The 26,888-nt window shown below is 45.0% G+C and overlaps 1 protein-coding gene across 3 annotated transcripts in view; it reads left to right on the forward strand.

Moving 5' to 3' along the window:
* Window positions 1-26,888, forward strand: part of IQGAP2 (IQ motif containing GTPase activating protein 2) — a 401,653-nt gene that overhangs the window by 335,848 nt on the left and 38,917 nt on the right. For all 3 annotated transcript variants that reach the window (XM_073584112.1, XM_073584115.1, XM_073584113.1), the window contains 4 exons: window positions 2,671-2,834; window positions 5,237-5,461; window positions 6,192-6,332; window positions 23,213-23,297. In XM_073584112.1, coding sequence (XP_073440213.1) covers window positions 2,671-2,834; window positions 5,237-5,461; window positions 6,192-6,332; window positions 23,213-23,297 — 615 coding nt within the window. The remainder of the gene's footprint in view (window positions 1-2,670; window positions 2,835-5,236; window positions 5,462-6,191; window positions 6,333-23,212; window positions 23,298-26,888) is intronic.

Genomic DNA, 26,888 nt, shown 5'->3' on the forward strand with positions numbered 1-26,888 from the left:
GTTTTATTACAGCCCATACTGGCGATTTTAGCCCCCAAGAGCCCAGGGTTACCGTGAGGAGCAGAAGGACCCTATTTGGGTCTGCCGTTCAGTCTGTTTCTATGAGACCTCTCAATGCTCATTTGTTGTGGGTGTGCAAGAGCAACAAAGCTTACACAGCAATTAGAGATGGTCATGCATGTGTTGTGTAAATGAGAAGGTGGACCCCCAGACCGATCCAAGGAAATCCAGCTTGATATTGATCTTCAGGGGTATAATGATGGCGTTAGCAGAGGGTGTGACCGGGCCTGTGGACATTATTACTGGGAGGGGGCCAGAACGATGGGCATTTATTATAAAATGGGGTCAGAATGGGGGCCATTATTACAGTATGAGGGATGTATTACAGAATAGGGTGCATTATTACAGAAAGGGTGATGTTATTACAGTTTGGCGGCCATTATTTCAGGATAGTGTGCATTATTACAGTTTGGGGGCCATTATTACAGGATGGGGATGTTATTACAGTTTGGCGGCCATTATTTCAGGATAGTGTGCATTATTACAGTTTGGGGGCCATTTTTACAGGATGGGGGATGTTACAGTATGATGGCAATTACAGGATAAGGGTGCGTTATTACAGTATAGGAGCCATTATTAAAGGATGGGGATGTTGTTAGAGGATAGGGCGCCATTAATACAGTATGGGAGCCATCATCACAGTACAGGATGTTAATACAGGATATGGTGCATTATTACAGGATGGGGGATGTTATTACAGGATAGGGTGCCATTATTACAGGATAGGGGCCAGGACAGGGGATGTTTTTACAGGAGTCCATACATGTGACCAACATGCCAATCGGGCTCAGGTCCAAATTTTGCATTGGGGTCCGTAGAACTCTAGTTTTGCAACTGTTGATCACACTAACTATTCCACCAGGTAGCCTGCAATTCCTCAATGAACCAAGATTGGGCCCAGAAAGGAGAGGGCATGGCTGCAATAAGTCACAACTCCTCTCTCTCCCAAAGCCTTTTTTGCCTTTATCGGCCACTGCAAAAATAAGTTCCACAATTGAATGTGTTAAAAAATATGTTCTTGTGCTGCGATAATCTTATGAATGTGCTCCTGCTGTGTATTGTGTAATGGCTGTGTCTGACCGTGCAGGAACATGGTCTGATCATACCACAGCTCCTGGGCAGGGGAGGAAGCAAAAGAGTATACAGACATTTCAGCTGGGGATCACAGCTGCTGCTTTCTGTAAGGAAAAACATTTTCCTGCCTGTTTAAAAACTTGTTTACATCACAGAAAGCAGCAACTACTATCATATGCTGTCCTGTCTGTATACTCTTGCTTTCTTCCTCGACCAGGAGCTGTGATTTATCAGACCATGTTCCTGCACGTTCACACACACCCATTACACAGGGGCACATCTATAAGATTATCTCTGCACAGGAACATTTTATTTTCACACATCCAATTATGTAACTTATTTTTATTCTAAGATCTGTTAAATTAATTAAAATTTGTTCATTGGACAGCCTCTTTTAAGTCCGTTCCTGAAGCTAGCAATAAGGATGAGCAGTCTTAGTCTATTGTCAACCAAGAGAGGAAAGGAAAGGGCATGGCTTGTCCAGGCCGCCTTTACCCAATGGTGTTGGTCGGCCAGGACCACGAATTCCGCAGACTAATTAATGAGACTTCCATTTAAATATATGGACTTTACTGAACTTGATAAGTGTTATATATGCAATGGATAACGGTTTCACAGTCTTAAGTATGTTTCTTCACAGCAAGAAGCCTTTTCATTCCCACTGTATCCTTCCTCTGCATGCTACTGGAAGGCTGTGCAGCTTATCTGTTTCACCTCTACGTCCCCACATCCGAGCTTATAGGCCACAGTACTGATCAGCGAGTTTCTCTCTGGTCCCTCAGCAGTTCCACGTTCTGTCACTATGGATGCCCTGGATCTACCATTCCAGACCCCACTGGTCCCATGCTCTCAATCCTCTTTAAGTCCATTATCTTTGGCACTAGGAAGCACTCTGGTATCTCGTACATCAGCGTCTTATGCGATATCACCTTCCAGGTGGTCTCTGTCTCGTCAGTAACTCTCTTTAGAATCTCGCTGGTCCTTGCTCAAATCTCTTCTAGCTGTGGATTACCCCTTGGCCGCACTGCACATTTGTTACTCTCCATACTCTATCTGACCAACTATCAGGAAGTAGTCTGGTTTCCCTGGAACTAGTCCCTACTGCTGTGGGCTACTACCAACTATTACAACTTCTGATCCTGCTGTCTGTTGCTGGGCAGACTTGACCTTTTCATTGTGCATATTACCATATCACAATACACATTAAAAAAAAGGCAGGGCATAGTTTACACTTCACTTGACACAATATGTCTAAAAGATGCATGGCATTATTCACATGACGCAATTGTTGTCTTCAGGGGCAGAAACGCGACAGTACAGTCAATACCCTTCTTTACAGCTTGGCAGCTCACACAAATGATTCTCATTATTTATTGTATGCAGGAGCGCAGCACCTCAATGCACAATATTTCAAAGGTTATGAGACGTCAGTAATGTGGAATAATTTATAGACATGTTTTATATGTGTCCCTTTAATGTTACTATGATTGTCTACTGTGAAGCTTCTCTGTGTGAGTTTAGTACTTTATCTTATAGACTAACCCAACTTACCTGGCCAAGCTGATCTTCCAGATGCCTCAGAATAAGTCCACCAAGTTTATGGACACTGTGATCTTCACACTGTATAATTATGCTTCTAACCAACGGGAAGAATACCTTCTGTTAAAACTCTTTGAAACTGCACTGCAAGAGGAAATAAAGTATGTATTGATGTATTTTGCATTTCTTATAATTGTGATCTCCAACATGTGACTCTTCAGCCGTTGCAAAACTTGATTTCCCTGCATGCCTTGACAGCTGGACTATCGGGGCAATGGTTCACCTTGTTCAGATTGCCAGCTTGCTTGGGGAGTCTTCTAGGTGAGACAATACTCCCAAGGGAAGTAAAGTATGAAAATTGTCTACTCTAAAAGAACCCTTCCTTCTGCAGGAAAGCTAATTTGAATACATTTCTGCCCTAGGATGTATGACATGGCCTATAAGATCCCCCATGCCAGCTGACAGTCTCCACAAGGATAAATATTTCACTCCTAGAGCTAAATGCAAGTCCCCTCATCCTGCCAGTCAATACCCAGCTCTGCACTGAAAAAGGCAAGAACCTTTTTTGGAGGAGGTTCTGGTTTGGTTTATATCCTTAGTTGTACTTTAAGACTCATTTAAAGGGACTCCCTCAGCACAAAATAACTGTTCAAACCAAGTACAGGCACTCAGTGCAACCTTGGCACAGTCAAACCGTGCAGTGAACTTTTCACCCATTTGTTTTTCATCTATCTCCACCATTTTTTGGCTTTATGAAGTTCGAGCAGTCAATCACAATAAAGGGGGCGGCAATAGAGGGAAAACGGGTAGGCGGGAACTGGGATGGGGTACTGAACTGTTTGGCTACAGTAAGGGGGCACCAAGTGCCTGGACTTGGTTTGAACAGATATTCTGTGCTGACAGGGTCCATTTAAAAGGGAGGACTTATAAAGTATCACAGCTTGTAAAGTCTTTTAGTAGCCAGACAAGAGTCTTTCAATTCTTGTTTGAGGTATTTTCATCCATTCATCTTTGGTTCTTCCAGTTCTGTGAGATTCCTGGGGTGTTTTCCATCCTCTGCTATTTTGATGTCTAGCCTCAGATTATCAATGATGTTCAGATCAGGGGACTGTGAGGGCCATTGTAAAACCTTTAGCTTTTGCTTTATGAGGTAGTCTATTGTGGATTTTGACGTGTGTTTAGGATCATTATCCATGTGTAGAAGCCATCCTCTTTTGAACTGCAGCTTTTTTTACAGATGGTGTTATGTTTGCATAAAGAAGTTGTTGACATTTCATTGAATCCATTCCTCCCTCAACCCGTGAAATGTTCCTTGTGCCATTGGCTGCAACACTACCACAAAGCATGATTGATCCATGCCTATCCTTAATGCTTGACGAGATGTTCTTTTCCTGAAATTATGTGCCCTTTTTTCTCCAGAGATATATTTGTTCATTGTGGACAAAGAGTTCTATATTAACCTCATCAGTCCACAGGACTTGTTTCCAAAATACGTCAGGCTTGTTTAGATGTTCTTTTGCATACTACTGATGTTGAATTTCATGGTTCAGACGCATGAAAGGTTTTCTTCTGATGACTCTTCCATGAAGGCCATATTTGTCCAGGTGTCTTTGATCAGTAGAACAATGTACCACAAGTCCACAGTGTGCTAAATTTTTCTGAAGGTCTTTTGCAGTCAAGTGGGGGCTCTGATTTGACTTTCTAGCAATCTAGAAATTTTACTTGGTTTTTCAGACCTTATCTTGACCTCCACTGTTCTAGTTGACTGCCATTTCTTAATTTCAATTCAAACTGAGGAAAGTGCAACTTGAAAACACTTTGCTGTCTTCTTATAGCATTAGCTTTAGTTCTATGCAGCTGCTTAGAAGAACCCATTTGGCACAAGGTTAGAGGAGGCTGGATTATTATAAAGCTGGGAAATTTTCATCACCTGGCTTTTCCCAACGATGATAGTGAACAAGGCATAACCTTAAAAGGTTAATTAAGGTCTGACACCATGGTCAAAGTTATCTGAACACACATCTTCAAGGGTGCCCAAACTTTTGCATCAACCTATTTTCCTTTTTTAAGTTTTTAAAATGTATAAAATAAAAATGTATATATTTTTTTCCCAAAAATACAAAAGAAATATGTCATCTTTAACTTTAGACCTTTTAGAGATCATTTCAAATTGGGGCTAACTGCAAAGCGCTATGTGTCACCTTTAGATGTGCAGAGCGGGTAGTGACATACCACAAAAGACTTGCAGCAAAAGGTGGTCCAACAAAGTATTGCCTCAGGGGTGCTGAATACAAATGTACGTCACAATTGTCAGATTTATAGTTCTAAAATATGTAGAAAACCATGCATCATTTCACCAATGATCTTGGTATATAAAGGCCAAATAAAATACATTTAAATCTGCGGGTATAGCGTGAAAATAAGTGTGTATGTATATTTTATATATTGTGTATATATACATGTGTGACTACACATAGTATATATGTGACAATGTGTTATGTGTATTTTCATACCCGTTAGCCATATATAGGATTAATTATTTCTTTGGTTTTGTTTTTTTAAGGTCCAAAGTTGACCAGATACAAGATATAGTCACAGGGAATCCAACAGTGATAAAGATGGTAGTCAGCTTTAATCGAGGAGCACGAGGGCAGAATACACTGCGACAGCTCCTGGCACCTGTGGTGAAAGAAATCATTGAAGATAAATCCCTCATCATCAATACCAGCCCGGTGGAGGTGTATAAGGCCTGGGTGAACCAGCTGGAAACAGCCACAGGGGAGGCAAGGTTAGACTTCAGGGCGTACTTAGGCCTGGATTACTGAATGCAATGTAGTATAACTTTACTCCTTAAAGAAACGTGTTGATATTTGTCAGATTGTGGGATCAGTCACAGATGAGATGAGAAACGTCGACTTCTCTTCCAGTTCTTGCTGCTTTTGTCTGTGACCTCATACCGGCTGGTCCTACCAGTGTCCTACATTGTTAGTATCTTGCAGTAAAGTTGTATTTTTTAGGTGCGTTGCATGGGAAAACACACTATATAATATCCAGCGTAATGTCAGATCTTACTAGCCTGTATTCTGTGTACCGTATATATTTGACCATAAACATTATGTAAGTCCATTTAGTGCCATTTCAATTAGCAGACAAGCCCAATCTATGATTCCTTCTCCCAGGTAACCGTTTCATTGTATATAATTTTTTTTGCTTTTGTGGTAAAATCTAGTGACTTTTTGTAATTTTAGTGCAATGAGTGATAATGCTAAAATCAATGGTAGCGAGGGGGCCGCTACATTACACTTGCGGTCATATGGGCGTCTTCTTTAAGGACCAACACGTTACACTAAAGCCTAAGCTCAGACCCGGCGTCACTTTGTAGGCACAGTAGCTGCAGGCTCAGACATTTGAATGTAAAACTTGAAAGGCCAGTGATATTGGGGTACGTAGAGAAGGGGCGGGTATGTGGTAGGAAAAGTATTCACCAGAATATCTGAAGGTGGGCTACTTCTTTGCAGCAAACTCCCTTATGATGTGACCACTGAACAAGCTTTATCACACCCTGAGGTTGTCAGTAAACTGGAGTCTTCAATACAAAGTTTACGTACAGTGACAGACAAAGTTCTCCAGTCCATATTCTCATCCCTGGATCTCATTCCGTAAGTAATCTTCTTATTGTTTGCTTTTTTCATTTTTGTAGATTGTTCACTTTGTGTATTATTGCAATAATAATTCAATATCCTGTGTACAATAAAGTAAATGGGTTGTCTGGGGAGTAATTATTATTATTTTGTTTTTTTTACCATGCTCTGATTCATAAAAAAAATACTAAAACTAAATAAGATAAGCCACCCAGTGTTCCGCTGCTCTGATTCAAACGATGCACACTCCCCGATCGATCTCTCCTTTCTGCTGCAGTAAAGATCTCCCATCACACAGACATAACTGCTGCGGTCAGTGATCGGCTGCAGTGGTCACATTTCCTTGTGGCCTAATGTTATCGCTGCAGCAGGAAGTAGAGTTCATTGGGGGCCCTGGCAGTGGTGTGGATGGCGTAAGGGGGGAGTACATCTTCATTTTAAAAAAAAAAAAAATGTAAACCAATATAAGCATCTTTTTAAGAATTATTCTCCCCAGACTACCTCTTATAAGCTCAGTGCACATGTTGCATTTTTTTCCAGTGCAGATTTGTCACAAATCATGAAAGGTTTCCTGATGCCAGCAAAGTGAATGAGAAGCCTGACGTCTCGGGCATACGTTGCTTATTTGTGACTTGCAGATTTAAATCTTTCAGCGTTTTTGCTGCAGGTTTCTACCCTACTAATGAGTGGGGAAAAATCTGTACCAAAAACAAGAGTAAAAAACACAGCTAAAGCACAGCACAAATGTGGCAATTTTCTGCTGCGTTTTTCCTGCCAAGAGATGCAGACCTTTCTGCACCAAATACTTAGGATGTGTGCCCACGCTGCGGATTCTGCCGCGGATCCGCAGCGGATTTGGCCGCTGAGGGTACAGTACCTTTATACCCTATGGGAAAAAAAAACGCTGTGCAGACGCTGCGGAATTTTCCGTGCAGATTTGCTGCGGTTTCAATACCGCAGAAAGAATTGACATGTCAATTCTTTCTGCTGATTCCGCTGTGGTTTGCCATCTCCTCCATTGTAGAGATGATAACCCGCAGGGCAAAACCGCAGATAAACCGCAGGTCTTTTGACATGCGGATTTACCTGCGGATTTTGCATAATCCGCACGGATCAATCCGCAGCATAATCCGCAGCGTGTGGACATACCCTTAACGTGTGCACATACCCTAATGCTCAGGTTTCATAAGTCGGTCTTCTACCTAGAGACTGTTTTATTGGAAAGTATGAGGAGAAATATCTATAAGGAGTCACTATTTTGGTCAGTTGTTCTCATCTGTGATCCCAAACCTTTAACCCATGAGATACGTGTTCAGGTTCTGATTACTGAGCATTGTGAAGATTGCGGACCTCCGTTTTTCATCTTGATTGGCTTTGTTTATGGATTTTTTTTCCTTTTGCTTTAGCGAGAGTAGTTGTGACATCTCCATCTGTTTCCACTTTTATCATGTTTCTTCCTTCGGTAAAACTTCCTAAAATATGACCGAGCTACTAATGCTAAGCATATGTACAGCCAGGGCTATAAATACTAGTGGTCCTGTTTGACCTCCCTTGTAACGTACTCAGCATACGGCAATGTACATACTTGTGCTTATATACTGTACTTATGTGCTAGGTGTTATCTGCTAAATGTCATATTAACAGTCCTGTCCTGGTAAGAGAGGAATGGATATACTCGGCAGGTTAATCCCTGTAGATAAAAATGTGCATTAGTTTAGACTAGAACATGACATATTTGGATTTTGGCTAAAATCTGGACACATTAAAGGGATCCTGTCAGCTGATTGTTGGTGCCTGAGCCACGATCCATGCTCTGTACCACATTTCAAGTTTCCCATGTTTCTTGGATCATCAATCATCAAACAGGTTTCCTTTAAAGGGAATCTTCCAGTAACATCAAACTCCCCCCAAACCGCTTATATTTGCATGCAGGTTTTTGAAATGAAGATCATCGATACCTTTAAATCTTGTATCTGTTGCTGCATTCCCAATAAATTAGCATTATAATTCATATGCAAGGTATTGAGTGCTCTGGGTATGATAGAGCACTTAAGGAACCTTTGTCTCCTTTGGTTGTTTCCCCACCCAGCACTAGTCTTTATAGCTTTTTTGATTGATCACTGATGGGTATTGTTGCCAGGGGTGAACCTAGCCTCTCTGCTGCCTGAGGCGAACAGCACACAAAGTAAATTTTCATATCTATCCTGTAAAACTGCATACAATAGTGGACATTTTGATTTAAATAAATAGAAAAAAAGGTGTCCAACCACAAGGATGTCGGTACCATCACTCGCACATAAAAGAACAACACAGAAGTATCCAGAACAAGGGTCATTAATGGCAATGGTAGGCCTGGCACAGGGGCCGGACTGGGACAAAAAAGCAGCCCTGCCACACAAATCATACCAGCCCACAAACTATAACACTCCTCACCCCGATCAGTGAATTTTTGCTATACTTTGTTGTCTCCTCATCACTCTCTCTTTAAGGAGTTATTTGAAGAGCCACATGTGAATGACACCACAGTGGGTATGACTGACCACAGCTCCATTTACATGGTGCTCTTCAAAGCTACGTTTCCCAGGATCATGGGGGTCCCATCGGTCAGATCCACAACAAACAGAAAGTCATCCCCTATCCCCACATAATGCGCCATACAGTATTATGTGCCCCTTATATTACTGCATACAGTATAATGGGCACCATATATTACTTCATATAGTATAATGGGCACCATATATAGGGCCCATTATACTTCATACAGTATAATGGGCCCTAAATATTTCATACAGCATAATGGGCCCCATATATTACTTCATACAGTATAATGGGCCCCATATATTACTTCGTACTGTATAATGGACACCATATATTACTTCATACAGTATAGTGGGCACCATATATTACTCATATAGTATAATGGGCCCTAAATATTTCATACAGCATAATGGGCCCCATATATTACTTCATACAGTATAATGGGCACCATATATTACTTCATACAGTATAATGGGCACCATATATTACTTCATACAGTATAATGGCCCCATATATTACTTCATACAGCATAATGGGCACCATATATTACTTCATACAGTATAATGGGCCCCATATATTACTTCGTACTGTATAATGGACACCATATATTACTTCATACAGTATAGTGGGCACCATATATTACTTCATATAGTATAATGGGCCCTAAATATTTCATACAGCATAATGGGCCCCATATATTACTTCATACAGTATAATCGGCACCATATATTACTTCATACAGTATAATGGGCACCATATATTACTTCATACAGTATAATGGGCCCTAAATATTTCATACAGCATAATGGGCCCCATATATTACTTCATACAGTATAATGGCCCCATATATTACTTCATACAGCATAATGGGCACCATATATTACTTCATACAGCATAATGGGCACCATATATTACTGCATACAGTATAATGGGCCCCATATAATTCTTCTCCCCAAACCCCGCTGTTCTGGTCTCCTCAGTCTATTGTGATCCTCCGTACTGCTTGGCACAGGGACATCATTAACTTTTCGTATATAATTGTCCACTTGGACTGATAGTAATAGTGATTTGTTTGTACCCTGTTGCCTGGGGCTGGCCCACTTTATGGGGGTGCTCAGGGCATATGATTATACACCAATAAAAAGTATGAGAGGCTCAAGTGCCACCTAGTTTCCTACCCCTCTTATTCTACTGGTACTGTGGGCACACTGACTGGTACTGAGGAAAAGAAAGAACAGAGAGAAGGAAAGAGGGGAAAGAAAGAAGAGAGAAAGAAAGAGGGGAAAGAAAGAAAAGAGAGAAAGAAAGAACAGATAAAGAAGGAAAGAAACAGAGAAAGAAAGAACAGAGAGAGAAAGAAAGATTAGAGAGCTAAAGAAACAAAGAGAAAAAAAGATTCTATAAAGATACTATAGCAGCCCGGCTCCCACTATAGTGCCCACCTGAGCCTCCAGATGCAGGACATATCATGATCCGCCCACATGGCTGGCATCCCCGAGTTCAAGGCGATCCTCCTGTCCGCACTGTTGGAGGATGACACGGTGATGGATCTGAAGCATTCCCTGAAGTGCCTCCATGGTTCCGTAACAATCTTCTCCCGAAATTACCTAATTTCCGGTCAGCTTCTAGCACATCACTTCCGGTGGAACGTCACATGCGAATTTTAAAGTGCTCCTCTGGGCTCCGCCGTGTACTCCTGTGTCCACGGGAAAAGTAAGCTCCAAGCCGGGGCAGAAACTCTCTCAAAATTGGGACTGTCCCGCTGGGAGATATGAATGCTCCCCACCATACACCTTGTACACGTATGGCTCCGCACACATCATACACACACGGTTCTGCTTTTTATGCCTCGTACACACACTGCTCCGCTATGTACACCTCATACACACATGGCTCCACTCCGTAAACCTCGTACACATGCGGCTCTGCTCCGTACAGCTTGCACACAAATGGCTCCACTCTGTAAACCTTGTACACATGCGGCTTTGCTCCATACACCTTGTACACACGTGGTTCCACTCCGTACACCTCTCACACACGCGTGTTGTGAATTCTCTCTCTGGCTTCCCTCTGGTGATTACTGAAGGTAGTGGAGATGGTCAGATTGACAGAGGGGTTGCGAGTTCTCTTTCTGGGCTCCCTCTGGTAGTTACTGGAGGTAGTGGAGCTGATCTGATTGACAGAGGCTTGCCACCTGATAATGAGGAAGACGATTAGAGATCTCTGGTTTCAGATTGGGATTTAGGACAGCCGACTCCCTCCATCCCTGCTGGTGATTTTCTTCCTGTGCCTCCTGAGGTCTGATGTCTCCTGTTCTGTCCCTGCATGTTCAGCTAAGTGGTTCATTTGCTACTCTGTTTGCATTTGATCTGGTTTTGTCTATCTCTGCTTTGTGCGAGTCAGCCAGCTCCGGCTGGGGCTGTGCTGAATCACCGCCCATATGTTACTGCTTGTGCTTTTGTTTTGTCCCCTGTTATATTGGCCTCTTTTTGCTTTGCTTTCAGAATATACCAGAGTGCTGATATACTGGGGGCGAAGTCGTGCAACTTCAGTGTTTTTGTGCATCAGATGTGTTTGACTTCTGCAGGGTTTTTTGCGTGATTGCAGACAGTATCTTTCCTGTCCTGTCTAGTCAGTATGGGCCCCGTCGTTTGCTCAGTCTATTTTCTGCCTGCGTTTGTGTTTTCATCTTGTCTCACCGACAATATATGTTTGGGGGCTATCTATTCCTTTGGGGTCTGCTCCGGGGCAGTTTAGATTTCCCCTTTCTTGCTCAAGGCTTAGTTAGCTCTCCGGCTGTGCCGAGGCGTCTAGGATCATCGTAGGTACGCTCCACGGCTACTGCTAGTTGTGTGGACAGGATCAGGGGTCTGCAATCCGCTTAGTTATCAACCTCTCTGGTTTTCTGTGGCTTAGCCTGGGCCTGCTATCCTCCTCGGTGACTCATTCATAACACACGCGGCTCCGCTCCATACACATGCGGCTCCGCTCCATACACACGCGGCTCTGTACATCTCACACATGTGCAATTCTGCTCCGTACACCTCGTACACATGCGTCTCTGCTACGTACACCTCGTACATGTGCGGCTCCACTCCGTACACCTCTCACACGCGCAGCTCCGCTCTCTACACCTCGCACACGCGTGGCTCCGCTCCGTACACCTCGTACACACGCGGCTCTGCTCCTTACACCTCGTACCCATGCGGCTCTGCTCCTTACACCTCGTACCCATGCGGCTCCGCTACATACACCTCGCACACGCAGCTCCACTCTACACCTCACACACTCCCGGCTCTGCTCCTTACACCTCGTACACACGCGGCTCCGCTCTGTGCACCTCGCGCACACACGGCTCCGCTCCATACACCTCACACACTCGCGGCTCTGCGCTGTACACACACGTGGCACCGCTCCGTACACACACACGGCTCCGCTCCGTACACCTCATACACACACTCTGCTCCACACTGTACACCTCGCACACGCGCCGCTCCGCTCCATACACCTCACACACTCACGGCTCTGCTCCGTACTCACACGGCTCTGCACCGTACACCTCGTACACACACACGGCTCCACTCTGTACACCTCGCACACACACACGGCTCCACTCTGTACACCTCGCACACCCGCGGCTCTGCTCCGTACACCTCACACACTCGCAGTTCTGCTCTGTACATCTCGTACACACACGGCTCTGCTCCGTACACCTCACACACTCGCAGTTCTGCTCTGTACACCTCGTACACACACGGCTCTGCTCCGTACACCTCGCACACGCGCGGCTCCGCTCCGTACACCTCACACACTCACGGCTCTGCTCCGTACACACACGGCTCCGCTCCGTACACCTCGTACACACACGGCTCCACTCTGTACACCTCGCACACCCGCGGCTCTGCTCCGTACACCTCACACACTCGCAGTTCTGCTCTGTACACCTTGTACACACACTGCTCCGCTCCGTACACCTCGCACACGCGTGGCTCTGCTTCGTACACCTCACACACTCACAGCTCTGCTCCGTACACCTCTTACACACACACACACGGCTCCGCTCCGTACACCTCTTACACACACACGGCTCCGCTCCGTACACCTCGCACACGCGCGGCTCTGCTCCCTACACCCTGTAAATCCCCCCCTGACCCGGTCCCCACACATAAACTTCCCTCATCCAGCACGATGACAACCAGCACAGACAGCAGAGTCCTGTATAAACCAAGGGCTGATGCGCACAGGACCTGTGATGAGGTCACAGGAGCGGAAGAGTCAGGGGTCACATGATCAGGGGGCCTTGACTCCTTCCCTCCTGTGACCTCATCAATTACAGGCAGGGCTGCCACTAGGAATTTCGGGGCCCCATTGAGACTCCGCCCAGGCTCCACCTCTCAAACGGTCCACAGTCCCACCACTCTCTCTTGGAAAAACTCCACTTCTCACCAATCACACATTAATAGTTCACATCTCCAGATAACACAAATAGCCAGCAGCTCTTGTTTTGGCCAAAAGATTTTTTAAGCCGCCACCACGACACAGTAGACTCTTTTAGCCAAGCCCTACTCTACGCTAACCTATTACATTTTTGTTAAAATATCCTCATTTCCTCTTCTAGATTGCATTTCATATGAGGGTTCTAAAGAGCCTCTCGGAATGGAGCAGATGCGCATCTTAAGGGATCGTGCCTCCAGCGATTGGGGATTGTCCTGTTCCGGACATAAGGGATCATTTCCAAATTTATCCCCAACCTCTTTACGGGAAAATGCTCTTTGATGTAGTAGTGTCTAAAACTGTTCTGTTTTTCACACTGTAGTGCCTGATAAAATTCTCACATACACAGAGCTTAAATATGAACATGTACAGAAGAAGACCCCTGGAGTAAATTCCACCTGTGGGCCTTAGTCACCCCAGTCTGAATGAAAGTACTAGGGAACTGATCTGGGTCAGATATGGGTTAAAAAAAAAAAAGAGCGAGGGAGAAAACTAAAAAGAATGGAAAAGGATAAATACTGTATGTTATGGGTAAGATGTAAAAATGGAGAACATTGAAATGAAGTGTAAAGTATAGATAGCAGCAAAGAGTATGAAAGAGATAAACCGGAAAGAAAGAGATGGGTTAATGTGGGTGAGGAGTAGAAGAGGGTTAATAGAAAGGAGATGGGAAAAGTGGAATAATAAAAATATGACGGCAGAAAACTGAAAAAGAATGAGACTCAAAAAGAGTGGAGAGCTCCAATAAAGAGAACTATCACAATGAGAGTGCAGGATGAGAGTGCAATAATGAGACACTAACGGACAGAGGAGGGGTGACAGAATATGAGAATGAAGGAGGAAATGAATGAGGGTGGATAGGATAACTAAAAGGAAAAATAAAGGGAGGGAATGAAAGAGGCAACATGAGTTGGTCTATACAGAGGGAGCAGCAGAAGTCATTGGAAGCAGAAAATGGACCAGTACCACCAGAAAGCAAGGGGAGGAGAGACAGAACACAATGAACAGAATGCAAGAGAGCACCTGTAGAAAAGCAAGGAAAGAGACCTGGGTTTATTAGAAGAGGGAGGGAAAAAACACTCAGGGACAGATTTAAGTAGATTAGTATGTACAGTCCTTACATAGCAGCCTTCTCATTTCTTGCTGTTTTTCATGCACTTCCAAGCCACAATTCTCAGGTACTGGTAGCCGGGATCTAGTCTGGGTGTCACATACTTCAATGCAGGCGCAGACACACAGCAGCTCTCAGACACAGCTGGGGGAGGTAAGCTAACTGGCATGGAGATGTCGCCTATGGATTTCTATATGGGATGATTGAGGTAGTACATTACAATTGTGCTTATAATGTGTCTATGGCATTGTAAAATGTGAAGTGGTATGATATATTGTATATGGATGCCATATACATATCGTTCCTTGTGCTCCCTCCAGGCTCTGTACGGATAGGTTTCGAGAGGCATACTATATATAACACCATATTTATTCGGACTCCCATGACAGCACCACGAGAGAGGGGATCCGCCCTTCAGGAACATGAAACCTACAGACAAAAAGGGCGGCACCTCTCCCACGCATCAGTTGGCTTCCTGTTCCTGAGGGGACAGGATCCTACAGATGGAAGTCCGAATGGATCCCAGGCCGACACAGGTAGCGGGGGCGTCTCCTACCTCGGCCAGGTGCGGAGCTCCTGGAGACGCCACGGTGGTCCTTGCCGGGCTGCACGGTCGTGGCGTTCGCAGCAGGGAGCGGTGTCCGGAGGATATCCGCCTCCGTTGGAAAAAGCAGCCGCCGGTGAGTATGGCCCCCGGGGTCTCCCTGCTCCAGCGGTGCGGTGGCTGGAGTCTGTGTTGCCGGCGCAACGGGGTGGTGTCCGGGACCCAGGAGCGCTGCAGGAGTATGCCCGGGCATCCTGTGTGGCTTCCTGTTACACGGGAAGTGTGTGTGGGGCTGCGGTGACGTCGGGGGGCGGAGCAGAATCCAAGATGGCGGCGCCCATCGGAACAAGCGCTCGGTAAGCGCCGACTCACCGGTAGCTGTGCCAGCTGAGGGGAGACCGATCGGGGGGGGGGGTGCGGCATGTCTGCTGGCCGGAGAAGGGGTATGTAAGCAGGGCCCAAGCGGGGTTCCATGCTTCTGGTCACATTATTGCACGCAATGATGGAGAGCGAACAAGAAGAGCGGCAGCAGCAGCAGCGGCGACAGCAGCGACAATCATCACTGCCGCCCTAGAGGATCTTCGGCAGGTCAAGCAAAAGAAAAAAGATTCACGGGACAGTAAGGAGCGTGCCAAACGGAGTGACCAATCCAGTAATAAAAGCTCCTCCAGACAGACGGGAGCATCGACTGAGAAAGATCTCCCTCATACTCCGGTACTTATTTGCTGCACTGGTAAGTGATTTATGTGAATGTTCACTCAGTGACGGGGCTTCCCCCTATGTTTTTATTCTCAGGGGAAAAAGTCCACGAGTAAGGCAAAACACAGGGAATGCACTCTGTGCATGCCCGCTACCGGACTCATGCCCAAAAAAGTTGTGTCCCCCCTGTATCCAGCAGACGGTGGCTGAGGAATCACCTAAAATCACTGCAAGCCTAAACGACGTAGTCAGGGCAGAAATTAGGGAAACCCTAAAATCCCTGTCCCAAGCGAGGAGCTCAAGGGTTAGGGACCCTTTCGAGTCAGATTCCTCGGTGGAATGGAGGAGAAAAGAGAGGTTCGCTACCACCAGCCCTCAAACGTAGATACCCCTTTGATGATCCGGCAGTTAACACTTGGGACAAAGCCCCTAAATTGGATGCGGCAATCGCCAAGGCATCAAAAAGATCCTCACTACCCTTTGAGGACATGGGGACCCTTAAAGACCCCCTGGATAGGAAGGCAGATACCGTCCTTAAAGGAACCTAGGAGATGGCAGCCGGTTCCCTAAGACCAGCAGGTCCATGATGGTCTGGTTAGACCAATTGGGATCTCAATTAAAACAGGGGACGCCTAGACAGACAATTTTAGGTGCCCTACCAGTAATCCAGAGGGCCGCAGCCTTCCTAGCGGATGCCACAGCTAATGCGGTTAGAATGGCCGCTAGAGCAGCAGGACTTTCCAATGCGACTCGTAGAGCCCTGTGGCTAAAGTGCTGGCCGGGAAACATCCAATCAAAACGCTGCACTATCCCGTGCGAAGGAGAATATTTGTTCGGAACAGTCCTGGATGAGTTGCTTGATAAAGCCGGGGACAACAAGAAGAAGTTCCCTAATCTGTGGTCCGCATCCTACCGACGTTCGTTCAATAGAAGGAAATTCAGTCAGGGAAGAAGGCGCAACCCATCACCTAATAGAGACTGTCCCAGATGGGAGGATAGAAGGAGGAGAGGTACGGGCTTTATGTTTTAGGTGTTCTTCAAGAGAGTTAAAGAAACCTGGCTAATGACTAGCGATTCCTGTGGGGGGTAGACTGTCAGCCTTCCTCCCAGCATGGCTACAGATCACTAATAGTGACTGGGTGCGGAACGTAATATCCAACGGGCTCAAGCTGGAGTGTAGTTATGTTCCTCGAGATACCTTTAAACTAACTCCCTTACGATCGTCGCCACTTGAACAAACTGCTATAGAAGCAGAAGTCTTGAGTCTATGCCTAAAAAAAGGTCCTGGTGGAGGTTCCAGAATCTGAGAGAGGTAGAGGCTTCTACTCTCCCCTGTTCCTGTTTCAAAAGCCAGATAAATCATTTAGGAACATTATTAATTTACGTTCCCTTAATGAATTCTTGGTTAACCGAACCTTTAAGATGGAGTCTATCAGTTCAGCAATAAAGATGTTGTTTAAAGAGTGTTTCATGGTAGTCGTGGATTTGAAAGACGCGTACTATCATGTGCCTATCCACGCAGACTTCCAGAAGTTCCTGAGAGTGGCGGTTTCAGTGGACAGTTTAATCCGTCATTTTCAGTTTAGAGCTCTCCCTTTTGGTCTCTCAGCAGCTCCCCGGGTATTTACGAAGATAGTGGCCAAAGTCATAGCTCATCTACGGGAGGCTGATATCCTGATTGTCCCGTATTTAGACGATTTTTTGATTGTGGGTAATTCAGTGGACCATTGTCTATCTCAGATAGAAAGGACTAAGTCCAGACTAGAGCACCTCGGGTGGATAATAAATAGAGTTGAGCGACTTTGGTCGGATCGGGTTTCGTGAAACCCGAATGAAACAAAATAAGTTTCAGATGAAACTCGTCCGACTAGAGCAAAACAAAGTCGGAGTTTCGTCCGAAACCCGACCCCAATGCAAGTCAATGGGAAATAAAAGTCGGACGAAACTCCGACTTTTTTTGCTCTAGTCGGACGAGTTTCATCTGAAACTTATTTTGTTTCATTCGGGTTTCACGAAACCCGATCCGACCAAAGTCGCTCAACTCTAATAATAAATTACGAGAAATCCCAATTTCAGCCCCTAAGAGTCCAAATGGTTCTAGGCTTACTGTTAAATTCAGAAACCCAGCAGTGTCTTCTGCCATCAGATAAGTTAGAACACATACAACAGCAGGTACTTCGGGCGATTGATAAACCCTCCATGACCCTCAGGCAAGCCATGTCTCTGTTAGGCTCTCTGACCTCATGTATGCCAGCAGTTAGGTGGGCACAGTTTCACACTAGATCCCTTCAGAAGGACATCCTGGCTAGCGACAGGGCCTTAGAGGGGTCTCTACAAGGTCAAATATCATTGAGCCCCTTGACCCTTACATCTCTTAGATGGTGGCTTGACAAGAACAACTTATCCTCAGCGGTGCCCTAGGTGATGCAGATAACCCGCATAATAACCACAGATGCTAGCCCCTTGGGTTGGGGGGCCCATATGGGGGACATAGTGGTCCAGGGACAATGGGACTCCAAAACTGAGACCTCATCTAACCAGAGGGAGCTGTTGGCGATTGAGTTGGCAGTTAAAAAACTCATTATGTACCTACAGGGTCATCATGTGAGGATCCTCTCGGACAACCAGGTAGCAGTAGCCTATATCAACCAACAAAGTGGAACACGCTCTGAGGCCCTGATGCGGATAACAGAACGTCTGTTTCAAATAGCCGAGATAAATTTTCAATCTTTAGCTGCGCTCCATATCAGAGGGAAAGACAACACGAAGGCAGACTTTCTGAGCTGCGGGGCTCTAAGGCAAGGAGAATGGGCTTTAAACACGGATGTTTACAACCAGATTGTCTGCAGATGGGTCAGCTAGAGGTAGACCTCTTTGCCAGCAAAGAAAACAGGAAAGTAAAAAAGTTCTACTCTCTGAACCCCAGGGAAAATCCACTGGCAGTGGACGCTTTCCTAATAAAATGGGATTTGTCCCTGGCATATGCCTTTCCACCGTTAGCCCTCTTGCCTCTGGTGGTGAGAAAGATCAGGGAAGATCGAGCAAGGGTCATATTGCCCCATTCTGGCCCAGGAGGACCTGGTTCGCATGGTTGAGGACCATGTCAGTATGCGATCCCTGGGTACTGCCGAACCTTCCGAATCTTCTATACCAGGGGCCAGTCAACCATCCGCAAGTAACGGGACTCCATTTGACAGCATGGAGTTTGAGAGGGCACTGTTGAGGGATAGAGGTTTCTCCCAAAATTTAATTAACACCCTTCTGAAGAGCAGGAAGCAGATTACTACAAATATCTATGCTAGCACTTGGAGGCGATTCCTGTCCACCTCTGAGTTTAATCTCAGGGATGGAATACCCACGAAACAGATTCTAGACTTCCTTCAGAAGGGGCTCGAGTTGGGTCTTTCCACGAGTACTTTAAAAGTGCAGGTTTCAGCCTTGGGGGCCCTATTTACCTGTGATATTGTCAGCAACTACTGAGTGACTAGATTCATCAAAGCTGCTAGTAGATCCAGACCCATACACATGGATAAATGTATACCATGAGACTTAAATTTAGTCCTTACAGCTATGACAGAGAAGCCATTCGAACCTCTGTATTCGGCCTCGTTAAAGATTATATCCCTTAAGACAGCTTTTTTTGGTAGCAATAACATCTGCACGTAGGACAAGTGATATGCAGGCACTTTCCAGGTTGCCCCCTTATACAGAGTTTTTACATGATAGAGTAATCCTTAAACCGGACCCAGCATACTTGCCCAAGGTAGCATCACACTTTCACAGGACACAAGAGATAGTTCTCCCTTCCTTCCTCCCTAATCCTACCAACCCTAAAGAGCAGAAGCTTCATGCGTTAGATGTTAAAAGATGCCTACTAGAATATATAGCAGCCACTGATCCTTGGAGGAAAGAGAACGCATTATTTTTATCCTTCCAAGGACCTAAGAAAGGGTTTAGGATGTCAAAACGCACGTTAGCAAAGTGGATTAGGGAGGCTATCTCTCTGGCTTACACAACAGGTGGCGGTCCGGCTCCACAGAACCTGAGGGCGCATTCCACTCGTGTCATGGCGTCATCTTGGGCGGAAAGATCTGGAGTGTCAATTGACCAGATATGTAAGGCGGCCACCTGGTCATCTCCTTCCACCTTTTTTAACCACTATCGGTTAGATATGGGTGCCTCCTCGGATCTCACCTTTGGGCTAAGGGTGCTGTAGGCTGTAGTCCCTCCCTAAGTTAGTTTACATCTCTGTAATTCTCTCGTGGTGCTGTCATGGGAGTCTGAATAAAGTATTAAGTTACGTACCAGTAACAGTATTTTTCGGAAGCCCATGACAGCACCCTTAGTTCCCTCCCTTGCTCACATATAGGGGTGCACTCCTTCCTCTTAGAAGATTGTTTCACGGATTTGCCTTTATTTGGAGTAAAGATTATATATAAATTGTAAATAGGATGTAATAGATTGTATATATGCTGTGCCACTAACCATGGTAGCCTCTCAAGCTCTGTAATCCAACTGATGCATGGGAGAGGTGCCGCCCTTTTTGTCTGTAGGTTTCCTGTTCCTAAAGGGCGGATCTCCTCTCTCGTGGTGCTGTCATGGGCTTCCGAAAAATACCGTTACCGGTACGTAACTTAATACTTTCTGTGCTGCAGAGTGAATGGCATTTGTTAATGCAGTGCAGCTGCAGTGCCCGGAGTTGTAGGATGTATGCAGTGCTACAGAGCTGGAAGTGGGTATATTCAGACTACTTACCCTGGTCCCTGCTTGCTCGCCGCCTCGTGACTCTGCCTTCCATCCTGCTGCCTTCCAGTCTCCATCGTCTTCCCTGCATCCCACGTGCTCCCCACTCTGCTCAGGAACTAGGAAGTGGAGCAGAACCGCGTGTGACATCACATCAGGGGTCAGCGATGGACCATGGTGCACGGGGGGGGCCGGCAGGCAGGCTGGGTGGGTAATGATGACGCAGAGAAGCATGAACAAAATGGGCTGTAATGCCCTGATGGCGGCCCTGATTACAAGCCTCTTGCACGACCGCAGCACCAGCGTGCAGAGGCTAAATTGTAGGTGCTGTGGGTAGAGGAGCGCATAATGCCGCCCCCTGCTGCCTGCCGCTTGAGCAGCTGGCTCAAATCGCCTCATTATAGCTGCAGCCTGGATTGTTGCCTGTGCCTGATGTTGCACACACAGTGAGCTATCTATAAAGCTAAAAAGGCTGATGCTGGGTGAGGAAACAACCTTGAGAAGCAGTGGCTCTCTAAATGCTGTGTCACATCCAAAGCATCTAACGTCTCATTTGCATGTAAATGAATTAGCTAATTTACGTGGAATACAGCAACAAATAGAAGATCTAAAGGTATCGATGGATTTACACTTCAAAGACATGCATGTCCACATATGCGGTTGTGGGGGGGTTTATCTTAGAATCATAGAATGTTGAGTTGGAAGGGACCTCCTGGGTCATCTGGTCCAACCCCTGCTCAATGCAGGATTCACTAAATCATCCCAGACAGATGTCTGTCCAGCCTCTGGTTGAAGACTTCCATGGAAGGAGAAATCACCACATCTCGAGGCAGCCTATTCCACTCATTGATCACCCTCACTGTCAAAAAGTTTTTTCTAATATCTAATCTGTGTTTCGTCTCATTCAGTTTCATCCCATTGCTTCTACTCTTTCCCTGTGCAAATGAGAATAAAGGTGATCCTTCTGCAATGTGACAGCCCTTGAGATATTTGTAGACAGCTATTAAGTCTCCTCTCACTCTCCTTTTTTGCAATCTAAACATTCCCAAATCCTGTAACCGTTCCTCATAGGACATGGTTTGCAGACTGGTCACCATTCTGGTCGCTCTTCTCTGAACTTGCTCCAGTTTGTTGATGTCTTTTTTTAAAATGTGGGGCCCAAAACGGGACACAGTATTCCAGATGAGGTCTGACCAAAGAGGAGTAGAGGGCAATAATAACTTCACGTGATCTAGACTGTATACTTCTGTTAATACATCCCAGAATTGCATTTGCCTTTTTTGCTGCTGCATCACACTGTTGACTCATGGTCAGTTTATGATCTATTAGTATACCCAAGTCTTTTTCACATGTGCTGTTGCTTAGCCCTATTCCTCCCATTCTGTATATGCTTTTTTCATTTTTATTGCCCAGGTGTAGTACTTTGCATTTTTCCCTGTTAAAAACCCTCCTAACTTTGTGTCAACAGCAAATTTAATTGGTGTACCCTCAATTCCTTCATCTAAATCATTGATAAAGATGTTGAACAATACAGGGCCCAGAACAGAGCCGTGTGGTACCCCACTTGAGACATTCTTCCAACTGTATGTGCAGCCATTTATGACCACTCTTTGGGTTTGATCACTAAGCCAGTTATGAATCCACCTAACAGTTGCCTTGTCCTTTGTCAAACGCTTTGCTGAAGTCAAGATATACTACATCTACAGCATTTCCCTGATCCACCCAGTCAGTGATCCTGTCATAGAAGGAAATTAAGTTAGTCTGACATGACTTATTAGTTACAAACCCATGCTAACTCTGGTTAATCACTTCATTTTTATAAAGGTACGTACATACATGCTTAATAATTTGTTCAAAGATCTTTCCTGGTATAGAAGTCAGACTCACCGGCCTATAGTTCCCTGGGTCCCCCTTCTTCCCCTTTTTGAAGATAGGAACAACATTTGCTCTTCTCCAGTCTTCTGGGACTTCTCCTGATCTTCAAGAATTTTCAAAAATTATGGAGAGTGGTTCAAAAATTTCTTCTGCTATCTCCTTCAGTACTCTGGGGTGTAATTCATCTGGACCTGGAGACTTGAAATCATTTATGATATAAAAGTATTCCCTCACTAACTTTCTGTTTGATAAATCTCTTTCCATTTGATAAACATTTCTTTCTTCCTTTTTAGCATGTGTTTAAGTTCTTACTGACAGATTCCCTTTAAAGGGAATCTCTCACCTACCCTTTGGCGGGCGATGAAAACGAGTCCGGTCCGATGGGCGCACGCGCAAAAAATGGCGTACACCTACTCCAATTCAGCAATAACCTGCGGAAGGTGGGTAAGGATGGGGAGGCGGCACACATCGGGAACACCGCCCATCGGACCGGACCAACCTCATTTTCATCAAGGGTAGGTGACAGATTCCCTTTAAAGGGAACCTGTCTAATGATTGTTGGTCCCTGGACATAGGCAGCATGAACCAGGCACTGAACCTTGGTACGCAGCATGAATCGTGGTTCTCCAGTGAAGTGGACAACCATACATACAGTACATTACACATATCGGTAATCATATTCTATGAGGAGATAGATGAACCATACCACCTGAATTATATCGATCCTCATTATTTATGATACACTCGCGTTAGTAATCTTTTTTTTTTTATTAGCAGAGTGTTCCATGGAACAAAAGCCTTATAATTTCAATTTTCCAGTTTGCCAATGAGCAATAAAAATTTCTGCAAGTTATGAAAATAAAAGTTTTCCACCTTGTTTTGTTTTGTTTGAAGTTATGGAATGCGATATGTAGCAAAAGTTCTGAAGAACTCCCTACATGAAAAATTTCCTGATGCTACGGAAGATGAACTCTTAAAGGTTGGTTGTTTTACTTATGATTCTCTAGTTTATTAGCAATTATTCCAAGATATGAAGGCGAAGAATTTTATCTCAATGATCTACTGAAGAACAGAATTGATAAAGGCAGCAGATGCTGCTGTGATGTCCAGAGAAGTTTAGTCTCCATCTCCTTACCTTACAGACATTGCGACAAGTGATGAGCAAACATCCTTTGATAAGGTGTTATCTGAGCATGCTTGTGTGTTAACCCAGTGTATTCAGCGTGCTCAAAAAATATATTCGAGTCCCCGCGGCTGCATGTCTCGCAGCTTTCCACAACCGCAACACATGCAGGGATTGCCTGTTTGTTGGGACAGCCGCGAGACATGCAGCTAAGGGGATTCGAATATATTTTTCGAGCACGCCGAAGACACTCGGTTAGCACCCGAGCATGCTCGAATAAGGCCTTGTCAGAGTACGTTTTCTTATCAGTTGTCACAATGTCTGTAAGGAGATGGAGACTAAACTTCTCTGGACAATTGTGACCTGTGCATGGCTCCTTCTCTATGCAAGTCTGTATGTAACAGGTCAGGAAGTCCCTTAGATAAGGGAAAACAAAAATCTAGATGTAGAGGAGTGAGGTGTGTATAAATTGAATGACATATCAAGTTTATTTCTTGCTAATGTTTCTTCGCTGTCCAAAGCAAATAAAGGTTTAAGGGAGTAGTAGTTCGCTCTAATCACACAACTGTGCATTTGGCGCAATTAGAGCACTTCACCAGCAATTAAGTGGGGAAAATAAGTATCTGTTACAGTTCCGATTTTGCAAGTTTTGCCACCTACTGTACAAAGAATGGAGAGGTCTGTAATTTTTATTTTGGGTACACTACACCTGTGAGAGACAGAATCTAAAAATAATCCAGAAAATCACACTGTATGATTTTTACATATTTTATTTGCGTTATATTGCATGCAATAAGTATTTGATACAATAGAAAAACAAAACTTAATATTTGGTACAGAAACCTTTGTTTGCAATTACAGAGGTCAGACGTTTCCTGTAGTTCTTGACCCACTTTGCACACACTGCAGCAGAGATTTTGGCCCACTCCTCCATACAGATCTTCTCCAGATCTTTCAGATTTCTGGGCTGTCGTTGGGCAACATTGAGTTTCAGCTACCTCCAAAGTTTTTTTGAAGACTGGCTAGGCCACTCCAGGACCTTGACATGCTTCTTATGGAGCCACTACTTGGCTTCCTGGCTGTGTGTTTCAGGTCTGTGTCATGCTGGAAGACCCAGCCACGAACCATCTTCAATGCTCTTTCTGAGGGAAGGAAGTTTTTGTCAAAAATCTCACGATGCTAGAGCCCATCCATCCTCCCTTCAATATGGTGCAATCATCCTATCCCCTTTGCCGAAAAGCACCCCTAAAGTATGATGTTTTCTCCACCATCCTTCACGGTTGGGATGGTGTTCTTGGGGTTCTACTCATCCTTCCTCCAAACACGGCACATGGAGTTGATACCAAAATGTTCTATTCAGTCTCATCTGAGTTCATGACGTTCATCTGAGCTCATGACGTTCTGCCTCTGGATCATCTACATCAGCGGTCCCCAACCTTTTTGACCTTGAGAGTCACATTCAGCACTGAGAGAGAGTCGCGATCCACATTCAGCTCTGAGAGGGGGTCACGAGCAACATCCTGCTCCTGTCCACCTCAAAGTAGTGTCAACCAAAGCCTCCAGTACGGGTATAATGATTGAAGCTTTTCCACAAAAATCACTCCAAAGCAGTACACTGAGGTCCAGGGGCTCCCACAATGCCTCAATTCAGTATTCTCCCATCAAGGACTCCCAGCACACTGTCACATCCAGCTTCAAGAACCTCCTCTTACAGGTAGTTTCATTCTCCAGCATTCCATACCTAAAACATCTCTAAACCCCTAAGACCAGTATATGTGCATCCAGATCTGCTCTCCTGTGCAGGGCTGCTCAAAAGATTCACCATTTTGAGATGTAGTCTTCATACCTGTTTACTAGACCTGGACCTAATACACCAAGTGGGCAGACAGTTGCGAGCCACAATTCCTGGGACCGTGAGCCACATGTGTCTCCCAAGCTACATGTTGAAGGCCCCTGATCTGCATGGTCATTTGCAAACTTCAAACATGCCTGAACATGTGCTGGTGTGAGCAGGGGCACATTGCATGCCCTGCAGGATTTTAATCCATGACTTCAGTGTGTTACTAACGGTAATGTTTGAGACTGTGGTCCCAACTCTCTTTGGGTCATTTACCAGGTGCTGCCGTGTAGTTCTGGGATGATTCCTGACCTTTCTCAGACCTTTTCTCAGACCTTTCATCCTTGCCACACAAGGCGAGATCTTGCATTGAGCCCCAGACTGAGGAAGATTGACAGTCATCTTGTGTTTCTTCCAATTTCTAATAATTGTGCCAACGGTTGTTGCCTTCTCAACAAGCTGCTTGCCTATTGTCCTGTAGCCCATCCTAGCCTTGTGCAGGTCTACAGTTTTGCCCCCGGTGTTCTTAGACAGCTCTTTAGTCATGGCCATGGTGGAGAGGTTGGAGTGTGATTCAACTCGTTACCTGTATAAAATACATCTGTCCACACACTCAAACAGGTGCAAATAATACAGGTAAGTGCAGAGTAGAGGAGGGCTTCTTAACCCCTTAATGACAGCGGGTACGCCTTTTATCGGCGGAAGTTAATGGTACTTAAACCTCAGAAAAAGTGTATAGCGCCCCCCAAAGTTGGATTTTCTCTGGTGTCTCAGCTGCTGGGGTTAGCTGAGACCCCAGAGAACATGATTTGGGTCGGTTTTTACCCACCCCGCTTTTGCGATCGCCGTTATTAACCGTATAATGGCGACCGCAAAAAAAAAAGCAGTGATTTTGCATTAACTTGATCGCACATCAGAGGAGAGAGAAATAGGGTCCCCAATCCCCCTGGTACCTCCCGGTAGTCCTTGGGCCCTCCTGCATCCTCTGGTGGGCGCCGCCATCTTCTTCCTGGAAGAAACTGGCCGGCACATGCGCAGTGCGCACGCCAAATCGGCCGGCAAATTCCATTCATTCATTGAACATACATTTTGATCACACTGATAAACTCTATCACAGTGATCAAAATAAAGAAAAATGGTAAATAGCTCCCCCCCTTTATCACCCCCTTAGTTAGGGAAATATAATGAAATAAAGAAAATATATTTATTTAAATTTTTCCATTAGGGATAGGGTTAGAATTAGGGTTGGAATTAGGGATGGGATTAGGCTTAGGGGTGTGTTGGGGTTAGGGTTGGAGCTAGAGTTGAGGGGTTTCCACTGTTTAGGCACATCAGGGGCTCTCCAAACGCAACATGGCGTCCGATCTCAATTCCAGCCAATTCTGCATTGAAAAAGTCAAACGGTGCTCCTTCCGCTTCAAGCCCTTCCATGCACCCAAACAGTGGTTTATCCCCAGATATGGGGTATCGGCGTATTCAGGAGAAATTGCACAAAAATTTTGTGGTTCATTTTCTCTTTTTACTCTTGTGAAAATAAAAAAAAAATTGGTTCTGAAGTAAAATGTTTGTAAAAAAAAAATAAAAAAATAAAGTTAAATGTTAATTTTTTC

This window comes from Dendrobates tinctorius, unplaced genomic scaffold (assembly GCF_039654945.1).
Source record: "Dendrobates tinctorius isolate UK_male_01 unplaced genomic scaffold, ASM3965494v1 ptg000083l, whole genome shotgun sequence".
NCBI classification, from domain to species: domain Eukaryota; kingdom Metazoa; phylum Chordata; class Amphibia; order Anura; family Dendrobatidae; genus Dendrobates; species Dendrobates tinctorius.